Here is a 13,649-nt window from a genome sequence, read left to right as displayed (position 1 = left end):
CTTTTTAGAAAAACAGTTGACTGCTAGCAATTGCTTAGGAATATTAGCCATGGCTGAAGCAATGCAATGCAGCGAACTATATAACATGGCGAAGGCCTACGCCCTGCAGATTTTCCCAGAGGTGGCAAATCAAGAGGAGATTCTTAATATCTCAAAGGATGATGTCATTTCCTATATGTCGAATGACAGCCTAAACACAAAAACGGAAGAATTGGTTTATGAAACGGTGATAAAGTGGATTAAAAAAGATCCCTCTGTCAGAGCACAGGTAAGGATATAGAGGGGTTTCTGAGACTCTTGTCTTTCTTTTATTTCTCAATAAAGCACTTTTAAATCAAATGCTAGTTGGTGCCTTTTCAAATCTACCCCCAGCTAAAAGGATGCAGGTGAGATTAAAGAAAAGTACAAAAAATAAGCAAAAAGTGATTCAATTTCACCATCTGATTGCTGGGTCTGATTAAAAGGCTCACATTTGTTGCAAGTATCACATAAAAAATAGCATGGGCCAAGATAGTCCTTGAAGGATTAGTATTGGGTGAGGTACAGCTCCCAAAATGGAATGCAGGGTTTTTTAAAAAGCAAGTGATGCCTGTTCAGCAAAGAAAAAAAAAAAAACACCGAGATTCATCAGTAAAGTACTGAGCATTGCATGCTGATAACATAACTGGCTTATAAACATGGTATACTGAGAGAAGCTACGCTATATCTGTGCTGGCTGTGCAGATGTCAGTAAATATTTATTGGGGCAACCTTCTCCGGATAGTTACTCTGCTATGCAGTTGACCTTAACTGAGATAAAAACTCAGATAAAGGGTTATAAATTATACCCTGGTTCTGAGAGCACTAATAGTAAAATGGTGTCCTTGGGCTAGAAGAATTACGAGAGCAGCACGTAAATTTGCCAGTTGTCTTAGCTGATTAAGATTTATAGTGAACTAACTTCACTCATTATCGATCTAAGGTATAAGAATTGACTCAGTGATCAAGAAGTCTCCTCATTTGCGTCTCCTATCAGTTCAGCTCAATGAAATTGTGACTGAGGTGATATTCTTATTGTGTCTGACATTTATAGGATGCCTCTGTGGCATGTTCCATGTACATAACCGGTTTGTATTCCCTGTGGTTTTGTAGCATTTCATCAGGGCAACATTATGCTTTTTAGAATTTAGCCTATATTAACACTTAGAAGATCTACGATGAAATAGAATCATAGAATTTTGGAATTACAATGAAACTAAGCAAATATCTTATTCTCTAGCTTCACCTTATAGGTTACAATGTTCAATCATTCTTATTTCACTCACATGAACAATTTGTCATTCCGTTTTAAATACATTTTATAGGACAGTTTCAGAATTAAATGCCTATTTAACATGCACAAGGCTATTTTAGGATATCAGAAGCACACCTTCTTCTTACAGAGTGAGCTTGCAATAAAAGTCAGCCCTCCCGATGGGGCTTAGTTTCTGCTTATCTCTTTCAGAAGTACAGCAATACAAATATTGTAAGTTAAGCTCTCAGATGAGGAAAGGAAGTTGATTCATTTTGTATGCTAATTTAATAGAGTCCAGAATAGTAGGGAATCTAGAATAACTATGAAATTATTCCAAAGATATTGTGGGATATTTATACGCTTGGATTTATCTCAGTGTTAAATAAGATTTAACTGAGGAGAGGGTGGGGAGTAAGAAATTATCTGTGTTTTGTTTTCTGAACTATCATACAAGTTTTGCCCAATATCTCTTAACCTTCTTTTTACTCCAGAATTTGATAAAATGGTGCCTATACTGTAGACACTATGTATCGATTGCAACCAAAACTGGTGTTTATAGCCTCCCAAACTTTCTTAGAATGGAAATCAGCAAAATCTTATGAAATGGAGGCTAATTAAAATAAATATTAGTTAGCCACACCCAGAAGACTAACAAGATCATCCCATCATTCAAAATGTTCTGGGCCCTAGAATAATGTGGGCAGTACATGGGAAGTATTCTTCAACTCACTGGCAAGCTGAAATGGGGCTGACACATTTCAGAGGCTCTTGTGCTGCTGAAAGAACACGGAAAGACATTAAATTACACTAAATGCAAAGGGCAGCATGTCAGAAAGCTGGGCAAAAATGGAAACAGGGTGGACCTAGAATGAAGAGTGGCCTGCACGAGGCAAGACTTCAGCACATGGTTAGTCCTGCAGTTTTACTAAGCTATAGGGCTTGTTGACTGTCAACAATATTCACAGAAAGGGCCCCGTGCTACTGAACTACTAGTGTTCTTCTGCCTCAGTAGTAATATGAAATAAAACTCAACCTTCTGTACTTCTGTCTCCTTCTGCATGGCCCAGAGAAGTTTAGTTCTTGCTTTCGTTTCCACTAAACAACTGATACTAAATCTCAGCTTTATTAACCACCTTAAAAACACATAGTTTGAAGGTGGTTTGTATAAAAGAAAGCAGGACTTGCTGTAACCTAAGACTCTTGCTTTACATGCTGTAATAAGCTGAGGAATTGAATGTAAAATGCTGTCAAAGCTGTATTTCTGGCTCTGAGGAAAGAATATATCAGCAGAAGAGGAAGTTTATAACCTGGGATGAAGTTTTTGTTCATCCTTGGATTCCATTAACTATTGCTTGCTGCTGCTTGTCGACAAGAAATCATGGTTTGTAACTTGATTGGTTTATTTATTTTGCTCAGTGGACCATTCAGTAGTGGCATCAGTAGCATTCTTCTGAATCGAAGCCTTCTTTTGGGATAGCAGGACACTGAGGCCAAAAGCTATGGCTCAGAAAAGGTGATTCTTTGGGGACCGCTGCTTTCTTTCGCTTCGGTTAAAATTCGTACACTTAAGTTGTAAGAGGTGGTTTCATTTTTTCCCTTTGCCATTGCTTTTCCTGCTCTCCCTTTCATGCTATTGAGACATTTTTTTTAACCCTGGCCTGTGTTTTCTTCTCATCATCCTTCTCCAAAAGTGCCTTCTCAGTCTATTATGGTATTCTTGTTTTTCCCAAGAGTTTCTCATTATTTTAATTTTTTGTGTATGTTTCTGTGGATATGTTTTGCAGTTAAATTATCATTCAAATATTGGTAACTAGTTGCTTTCATGTGGTATAGATAAATCAGCTTTCAAGATGACTGCTATAACTTGTTTTCTCTCTCATGTCTCTCTATCCTATATTATAGGCTTTCTAGTCACATAGATGCTATTTTCTAACATAGAAGTTGTTCTTTCTTAGAATGCTTCCATGAAAATCCTGCCTTTAAAATTTCATAATGGCATCTTTAGGTTCTGGAACTCAGGAGAAAATTACACTGGGGTGGTATATAAAGTCAACCTCAATAGCCTTGAAAATGTGCACGTGTTAAAAATAGCTGTAGATGTATAGATGACACTTCCTATGGGCAGGGAATATAATGTAAGATTTTACACTGACTAGACACTAAGTCCTATAAAAAGAAATTGAAGGAGCTGGCTATATTTAGCTTTGGTGGGCTAAAAGATAGTGGGGTGGTTGTATGACAATCTTCTTGAAATACTTGAAGGATGTCAAACAGAAGATTAAAACTTCTTCCTTATTATCACAGAGTGCAGGACACAGAATAACAGATTAAGTTACTGGAGAGCAGATTCCAATTCAGTGTTTTGGGGGCAGGGGAGAGAAACCTTCCTGACTGTAGGAGCAGTTGACAATGGGACCAATTTCCCAGGGAGGTGATGGGCTCATTTTCACTAGAAATGTGCAAGCAGTGGCTAGACAACCACCTGTCAAAATCCATTAATTTGGATTTTGGCATTCAGCAAGGGATTAGATTCAGTGGTCAGAACAGCCCTTTCAAATGGGATTGACACCAAAATTACCCCTGAAAATGGCTAAGAATAACCCACATGTAAAATAACACATTTTTAATTAAAATATTAAAAATCATCATGTAAAAATAATCAGATACAAGCATATCAGTAGTACTAGCATGTGCCAGCTTAAGTGATTTCCACAAAGTCACCTCAATTCCCAAAGTTTGTCTGAACAACCATTCATTTGCCTCCTGATAAGAGGACAACAGAAATAATGCTCATCTGATCTCCTTTTGCAGGGAATTTCAGAGCCTGCAAGCAACCTCTGAGGAGATGCTGTCTGATTGTCATTGTGTACCCCCCATAATGATCTGACAGAGACTAGGATACCCTCACCCAGAGATCCTAAAACCTGAGCAGATTCAGATGAGAAAATAGCTTGGCCCTCAGATATACAGAAGCTTATGTGTCAGAAGTAGAACTTTGAATTGTGTACAAAAACTGTACAGGCTGGGTCTGTAACAAGGGGTCACATGCCCCCTATGGCCCTGGCCAGGTTTTTTTGTTTGTTTGTTTTTGTTTGTTTGTTTGTTTTGTTTTTTGGCTGCAACATGCTGAAGTTTCTAAATATTTTTCAAAGGCAAGCTGATTATTAACACATTAAAATAGTCCAAACACATAACTAATGCATACATCATTATGAACAAATCCGATGTCTCTAGGATTGTACACAGTTGGCCCACTAACCTTAGCTGTGCAAATGTTCATTTATTTATTTCAGTACTTACATTCTGCCAAATTCAACCAATCATAGGTTATTATGTCCAAGGAATACCCACAGAGTTTAAAGGATGTGTTTCTATCCCGCTAAGGTTTGGTTTCTAGTCTCAGTTTGCCTTTGAGAATCCTAAAGAACCTTGAGTTTTGTCTGGATTAAGCTTCATTTTGTTTACCCTCATTCAGTCTATTGACAACATCAGGCAATAATTTAGAACTTGAATAGTTTCCTTAGTTTTAGATGTGGAAAGAGACAGAGTTGGGTGTCATCAGCAGAGTTGATGATGTTGCTCCTCAAAAACAGCAGCCACCCTCTCCCAGCAGTTTAAGTATTATATTGAGTAGGGGTGGAGATAAGCTGGAACCCTTACGGATGCTCTAGGACAGTGTTTCCAACTGGCTGCTGCTATTAGGAATCTGTTCCTTAAAGCTGCAGCACCTTTTTTTTAGATTTACTAAGAAGTCCGAAGAATCACAGAGAGGTGCTATGGTCCTGTGAGGCCGGATTGACTTCAACTGAATCATTCTCAAAGCCTGCAGAACCCTACTGCTGAGTTCTTTACGCATTAGATCAGTATGGGGTCAGGTTTCCCAAAAGCTTTAGGCCGATGTCTTTCAGACTGTTCAGTGTTCATATGGGAGAGACCTGGGGATTCTTCAATGAAGTCAGTATGAGACGGCAAGCTGTCTGGAATGGCAACTTATCTGCCATTAACCATCTTTCCCTCAAGTCACTAAAAGTATTAGATATATTTTTGGACATTTTGAATGCATTTGGGAAATAATGAAGCCAAACAGATCTGGCCATAGCTTTACATGCTCCAAAAACATTTACAGAAAATTATCAGAGGAAAAATCAGTGTGGAAAGTGTTTGTAGAAGGGAGACATGAAGTTGAGTGGTGCCCACACTGCAGTATCTATCTCATGTCAGGCAGGATGTATATTGCAACCAAAGTGGGATCCCTGATGACCTGTTCTGATCCACAGTTTGTACATTTCATACCTCTACTGTAAAGTGCCTTAAGAATCTTGTTTACTTGGATTGCATTGGACTATTTTAAGAGAGACCTAAGCATAGCAGCTGAGACTTGGAAGAGCAAATGCTTATTTTTTCCAAAGGTCATTCAATATTCTTGCAGAAGAAGAAAGAAGAACTCAATATTTATTAAGCTAATGCTTTGTAAATAACTATATCCCAGTGCTTTGGAAGTGAATACCAACTGCAGGCAATAACATTTCTGGAGTTATCGGAGCTCCTCTAATCATCTGGTTTTATGTTTAAAAATAAAATAAAAAATTAGAGAAAGCAACCAGCTTAGATGCTCTCTTCTTGAATAATTAGGCTGTATCATGTGGCAGTGAGAACAGACTGTTGGCTGGAGACGTGCCTTTTAATTACTCAACAAGCAATGGAAAGCCTGGAGCTGAATGAAATATCCCAAAAAATCCGTCAGCTGTTATACTATGTTTTTAAGATCACAAAGTGAAAAACAAAGACACAAAACACTTATCAGGTGGGATCCTCAAACTACAAAGCATATGAGCTTAATGCCCAAAGTAAGGAATGACCCTTCTTGGCCTATTTGCAATTTGCATCTTAGGCAGAGTTTTCCATCTCTGCTATGTGAGAAAAATTCCTTTACAGGAATAAAATCTTGTCCCTTGAAATAGCATTCCGTATGGAAATAAATTCGGGCCGTAGGTTATATCCTACCACATAAGTGGTATGCCAACACTGGAATTTTGTTGAGTGAGTTAAAAGAAGTATGATTTTTAAAAAAGCTCATTTAAAACAACCTCATTTCTCTGTGTGCAATGAGGCTTTAAATTAGCCTCTACTGAGATCAGAGCAGGCTATTATAAAGCCTCATTGCTGCATGAAGGGAGCTTTACAGAGAGGTCAGTGCTGCAGTGGGAACGTGTAAGTCTTCCCAACGCTGCCCCGCAAAAATCACCTCCTCTCTACATACTCTGCTAATACTATAAAAAGGCCTGTGTTGTTGTCAGGAGTTACTATGTGCAGTGAGGTGCGGAGTACATGAGAGAGAAAGGAGGCGGGAAGGGCCCAGAAGATCCTTTACACCTCTCCCATCTGTCGCGCACACCTCTTTTCTTCTGTAACTTGAGCTAGGAGAATGGAAAATCATTGTGGAGTCTTAAAGCAAGATTTGACGCTGGCTTCAGTCAGCCTTATTCTTTGCTCATAATATCCCAGGACCCCAAAACTATGCCCCCCTAGTCCAGTTTGGGGATACATCTTAATTCGCTTTTGTCACTGGGGGCATAAGTAGCAACAACTTGCTCAGAACCTCTTTTGCTCCTTGACTCAGCTGTGATTCTCCCTGCACAAAAATAGCCTGGCCTTGGAGGTAGCCCTGCCTAATCTCTGCTTTGGACTACCGCAGTGTGTCCTACGTGAAACTGGCCCAGGATCTTCTCATATCAGAATACAGCTACAAGATCACAGCAAGCGCCCCAGGCTAGTGCTGCTGAGCTTTGCCTCCTTGGCTTACAGTCTGTTTCTAGCCCCAGTTCAAAGGGCTGGCTGCTCATCTGGACCTTAAGACCTTCAGTAGCTATACCCACTAGTGGGAGGCTACAAGAGAAGGTTTGGTTATAGAATATCCTCTTTAAATTAGCTCATCTGGCACTTCCTAGTGCAATTCAGGTGGCAAGTAAAAATATTTGTATTTTCTCAGGAACATTTTAATCTCTTCTTGATTTGAATTCTTTTCATACACTTGTTTTTTTAAGCTATTTAATCTACTCTCTCTTAATCAGGCTTTATCTGCTTGTAAGATAATTAACATTGTTATAAGATAGTGTTTTTTACCAAAAAAAATCCAGATTTTTTCCCCCTTGACTGTTTCATTTATATGCACACTCATGTTAGCCTTTGAAAAAAAGACTGTGAACAATCATAAAGTCCAGTTATAAAACAGAATGGTTTGCCTATTTCAAAATCTTAATGAACTACCTGTAAAACTTCCTACCTCCCGGAAAATGCTCTCTCAACAGTAACTTAATGGCACCTGAGAGACAAAGGTTTGCAGAGAAATTGGAAGAATTTACAGAATAGCAGAGTAATTGATTAAAGGTGCGAGGACCTAATTTGAAAAGGATTCCAAGAGCTGAACATGCTGTGGCTTAGCAGTACAACACATAAATGAAAAAGATTTGAAGTTGATTGTGTTAGAGAGAAAGGGAGTGTTACAGGAATGAAGCAAAAACAGCATTAGAGTGATATGTTATAATAATTTTAAATAACCTTTGAGTATTGCCAGTGTTATGTTCTGAGGTCAGAGCGTGTTAGCTTTCTTCTGTCAATCCTTAGATAAAAAAAGATGTGTTTTAACTAAAAAAAAGCTACACACATATTACATTATTTATGTGTATGTACATGTGTGTGTGTATAAAAAATATGAGAGGATAGCTAGCACCCCTGGCAGGCAGGCAGAGTTGCCGACTTGTTTCAGTTTAGTTGGTCAATTGCCCAGGCCTAGCCTATACAAGTAGCTTTGACTTGTGTGTCAGTTCTCCCTTTTTTAACATAACAACACAGCAGAACTTAATCTTAGGGTATAAGTAGACTACTGCAATGCGCTCTACATGGGGCTACCCTTGAAGAGTATCCGGAGGCTTCAGCTGGTCCAGAATGCAGCCGCGCAAGCAATTTTTGGGGCCCGAAGAAGGACCCATATAACACCTTTGCTCCGTGAGCTGCATTGGGTACCAGTTTGCTTCCGGGTCCAATTCAAGGTGTTGGTTATCACCTTTAAAGCCCTACATGGCATGGGGCCAGGTTACCTGAAGGACCGCCTCACCCCCACGATTTCAACCTGTCCCACCCGATCTCACAGAGAGGGCATGCTCCGGACCCCCTCGGTAAAAGAACTTCGACTAGTGGGGTCCAGAAGGCGGGCCTTCTCTGCTGTAGCCCCTGCCCTTTGGAACATCTTGCCCCCGGATGTGAGACAGGCCCCCTCACTCCAGGCCTTTCGGAGGGATTTGAAGACTTGGCTCTGCCATCTGGCCTGGGGCGGGGAGGGAGGATGTCAGAAATGGGGTTGGCTAGCCCCTTAGCGGCCTGGTGTGGCTTCTATCAGCCTCTTGGATCTTTTAATTTCTTTTTTATCTCTGTAAGTGTGGTGCTTTTATAACTTTTATTCATGTATTTATGATTTTAATTTGATGTAAGCCACCCAGAGTCCCCCATTGTGGGGAGATGGGCGGGGACAAGTCTAATAAATCAAATAAATAAATAAATAAATAAATAACAAATGTAAACCAAGGTTCTTTAAAAAAAAAACACAACTTCAACTTGAGAAAACTCAGTGCAGTTAATTTAACACTTCATTTTTGTATAAATGAAAATGATACAATAGAATTTTTTTGCTTATCAAGTTAGCTCCAGAAATATATGGTTGTATGTTTCTGTGAGCAAAATCTAGAGGACTGAGTAGCAGGAGAGCAGTTCTTATATAAGTAACACTTTTAATCAACTGAGTAGCTATAAAGACGTCATACTATAACTTTGTTATAGCAAAATGTAGTAGCTATGCCTAAAATATGTATGCCAACTCCCTTCTGTTTCCTTAAGCCCCAGCAAGGCAAATAAACTTGATGCCAACTATTCAAATCATGATATTATAAAGTTTCAGGCTATGATTCATGTGAGATAGTTCATGTATTTTGACAAGTTACTCTGGAGGCCAGTATAGGTAATCCTCGTTTAGCGACCACAATTGGGACCGGCAACTTGGTAATTAAGCAAAGCAGTCACCAAGTGAAACCACGATGATGCTTATGATCTTACTTCACCTTTCCTTTGCTTTACATACCTGCGAAGGTCATGAGTGCGAGGACTGGTTGTAAACTTACTTTTTCATAACTGGAAACAGTCGCTAAATCTAATCTAATAAATGTGAGGATGCCTAGGCAAATGCTTGATTGTTTGTCTGATGTTAATCCCTGCTTATCTGGTGTTGATTGCTGGTGAGGAGGTCCGATAGACATACCTGAGATCCAGTATGTAGACGACATCTTCATCATAATAAAACAGAAACGACTAGAGAAGACAAACACATGAAACAATCAATCAACAACACATGAAACAAAACAAACAAAACACATGATACATGAAAAAATTAATAGCATCTTCAAAGCAATAAAATTCATAAGGGAAGAAGAAAACAATACACTACCCTTTCTGGATATTCACAACAGCAGAAGAAATGATGGCAAATTAGAAACACAAGTCTATCGAAAAATAACCCACACTAACCAGATCCTCCATTACCAAAGTAACAATCCAACCCCCTACAAAAGGAGTTCTGTGAGAACATTATTCAGATGAGCACAAACACACTGCAGCCACCCAGAACAGCAGAAAAAGGAAACAGACCACCTATACAACATCTTCCAACACGATGGATACCCACAAAACTTTATCAAAAAGTGTCTGACCACTCAACCCACTACAGTACAACCAACACAAGTTACGAAAAGGATAACACTGACATACATCAGAAACATCTCAGAAACAACCAACAGACTATTACAACCACATGGTATCACCATAGCACATAAACCAACTAAAGCCCTCCAAAAGATCTTAAGTAAACCAAAAGACCCAATAGCCCAAGAAGAAAAAACAAGAGTCATTTACAACATACAGTGTAAGGACTCTTAACAGCCACTATGTAGGACAGAAGACTAACAAAGCGCATTCATGAACACCAGCTAGACACAATGAAAGCTCCTTAATCTCATAACACATGGACAGACTCGACCATAGTTTCAGCTGGGAAAATGTCAGCATCTTAGACCAAATTAATCCAAAAATGTGAGGGAATTCCTGGAAGCTTGGTATTCAGACTAATCAGCCATCAACAGGCACATAGAGATAAACAACATTTACACACCATTCAAAAGAGACAATAAAAAGCTAAAAAGGAAACAAAAAGATCAGAATACCTCCTCGCCAGCAATCATCACCCAGATAAGCAGGGATTAACATCAGGATTAACACCAGACAAGCAATCAAGCAGTAAACAACAGCCTTAACCAAGGAGAAAACAACTCCCCCATCAACACTGGCAGGGCAAGCTACTGTATATAAACAGAGAGCAAACCCCACTCCCTTCTAGCACTGAAGATGTTACCTCCACAAGAAAACAACCAAGCTCAGAGAACACCAAGGACTCCACAGTTCAACCCTGAGCTACATTCTCTTCTATTAGTATTACAATCTCTTGCCTTCCTTTGAGTGATCATTTCGGGAGATTGTGTGTTTAAAAACATTGGTGACAGTGTGTTGTGGATAACATTAAATTGCTTTTAAATACAAACTAAAAGAGATATTGCTTAAAGTTTGACAATTTAAAACCCATTTCCAGCATAGTTAAAAAAATTACCTGCAATTTTCAAACTCGGATTATCATAGAGTTTGTCATGGCGAAAAGCATCAAAATTATGCTTCTGTCCTAACATTTTCCAAATAGACCTTGCAAACTTTAATACAGGAAATACAGTTGAGTTCTTGCTAAAAATAGAGTTAAGCTTCTACCACATTGTCAGAGGGCTCAAATAATTAGTTTCCAATGGGGCCCATAGCAGTTTCTTTTACTAAATTCAAAAGTTTTTTACATATGCTCCTTAGAGAAATTGAAATCAAAATATATGACCAGCGAGAAACTTAAAGTCAGGAAACTTAAAGTCCCCTTCATCATACGATAACCATCATTTAGATAAAGATAATCTAGGGGTTTGTCTTTATAGAAAATTTCTGAATATCTTATCAGTCTCCTTTAATGCTAATTTCAAAGTATTAGCATAGGGGTGCCTCTAAATAACTATATCAATCTTGAAGTAATAGTCATGTTTACAACATTACCATTCTCCATAAGATAGTTAACATTTATCTTAATCGGTGGCAGTGCCTGGCCAAATGTGGAAGCTAAACAAAAGTGAGTTTGTTTAGTACTTGGATGAGAGACCACCAGAGAACTCCCAGCTGTAGCTGGACTGGGAGATTGAAAAACAGTCCTGAAGAAGGCCAGGCCACTTCTGTATTATTGCAAAGAAATTTACCTGGATGTGTTCGTGTCATCTCCTGGAGTCAAGTTCAACTTGAAGGTATCTTTACCTTCTGGATAACATTTACTTATTTCAATACCATGCAAATGTAATTTTACATGAAATAATAGTAACTATAGAAAAAGAGATGATATTTAAGACGACTGGGAAATGTTCGACCTTTCTAGGCATTGCAGCCAGAATTGTCAAAAAAAGAAATAACTTTCTGGTGTAATATTGAACCCATAGGTAATTTGATGATGCAAAGACTCCCTTTTTAAATAAAACTGGGACCAAAATATTGTACCTCGATAGAGGATTGGGGAGGGGGGAAGGAGGGGCTTGAATGGAACTGAAGAACTAAAGATTAGAAGTTTTCAATTTTGAAATCTACAAGTGAAGAAAAGGGAAAAGGAAGAGAGAGTGGCATTACGTGAGCTCAAAGTAGATTAGGAGACTAGAAAGAAGTCCAAGATATTCCCAGTCCAATAAACCAGGAAGAGGAGAAGAACAATTACACAATGGCTGCTGCTGCCTCACACCAGTTATGCCACGAAAACCCAGAGTGCCAGAGCAGCCAAAGACAATTGCCACATAACTCTGTCCTTCGGTGAGATATTTATTAACCAAATATGTAGCAACACTAAACAAGGAAGATAAAATAACAGAAAATGGACCAGTCTCTGCACTCTGGTTCAGCTACATTCCCAAAGCTAAACCATGAGCTTGTGTGCACTGAAGAAGTAAACAGGATGGCCAAAAGAGGTCCTAAAAAGTGGAGAAGGAAGATGCTGATACCAACTCAGGCCACCATCTTCTAAAAGACCTGGCCGAGGATGAAGGAAGGGTCCAAACCAACCCCAAGAGGAAAAATCACTGACATTTCTTTCGAAGTTGCAGAAATGTTAAATACGGCAAATGCAACCAACCACCTGGCCTGTATTTTTGCAATGTTCCAGATTAGGACTGAAAATGAGGAAGGAAGGTAGAGGATGCCAGCTGTACCTGCGTGATTAGGGTTTTCCAGTATCAAAAGTCAGATAATATTCTTTCAGAAAATGATGCTTAAAGAGGCCACCAAGCGTCAAGAAAATAGTCGCCAAATGGAAGACTGCTCAGAGAGTCTCATGCACTTTTATCATTTCAATTCAAGGAACTCATTTTAACAGAATGAGTTAAACCATACATATCTTAAATTCAAGGAACAAATCCAGAACTTTCAAAGTTTAAATTTGGGTGCTTCAACAGAATATGAAGGCATTGACTAATTACACAAAACGAATGAAATTTTCCATTCAAAATCCTAATTAATATGAAAGGCAGACTCCTCTCTGCATCTGATTACATCGGAGCAACAGAGGTCCTGAAGAAACTTCACCTGGAATTCTGAGGGATTATAGGCTACAAAGAATCACTGCATCAAAAAGATCTAATAGATCCTCCAGAAAGTCAAAATAGTATATTAGAAAAGAAGTCAAGCAATGATAAAATTGCTACAGGTAGTCCTCAACTTCCGACCACAATTGGGACTGGAACTTCTGTCGCTAAACATGCAGTTGTTAAGTGAGTCATACCCAATTTTACGACCTTTTTTGCCATAATCGTTAAGTGAATCTGGCTTCCCCCATTGACTTTGCTTGTTGGAAACCCCCTGGGAAGGTCGCAAATGGTGATCATGTGACCCCGGGACACTGCAATTGTCATAAATACATGCTGGTTACCAAGCACCCAAATTTTGATCACATGACTGTGTGGATGCTGCAACAGTCGTAAATGCAAGGACCAGCTTTCTTTCAGCCATGCTTCAGGCTGGCCTTCAATATTTTGTTTTTCTGTTGTCCCCTATAATAGTAATAATAATTGCCAACCTCCTTATTAGGACTTTTTAGCCAACCAACAGGAGGACAAAAGTGGTCTGACAGGAGCCTTGCATGTTATTTTGGACGTTGTCTTTTTTAACTTATTTAAAAGCAATTATTTCTCCCTGCCACAAGGAAACTTCACATTTT

At 39.0% G+C, this 13,649-nt stretch overlaps 1 protein-coding gene across 1 annotated transcript in view; it reads left to right on the top strand.

Moving 5' to 3' along the window:
• KLHL29 (kelch like family member 29) overlaps positions 1–13,649 on the top strand; it is a 423,334-nt gene that overhangs the window by 360,989 nt on the left and 48,696 nt on the right. Inside the window, exon 8 of the mRNA XM_088135579.1 lies at positions 9–268. Within this exon, the coding sequence (XP_087991705.1) occupies positions 9–268 (260 nt within the window). The remainder of the gene's footprint in view (positions 1–8; positions 269–13,649) is intronic.

This window comes from Python bivittatus, unplaced genomic scaffold (assembly GCF_059951505.1).
Source record: "Python bivittatus isolate LINGU-HERP-01145 unplaced genomic scaffold, Pbiv_v1 ctg000020_np1212, whole genome shotgun sequence".
Classification (NCBI taxonomy): domain Eukaryota; kingdom Metazoa; phylum Chordata; class Lepidosauria; order Squamata; family Pythonidae; genus Python; species Python bivittatus.
This window is presented reverse-complemented; position numbering and strand designations above follow the sequence as displayed.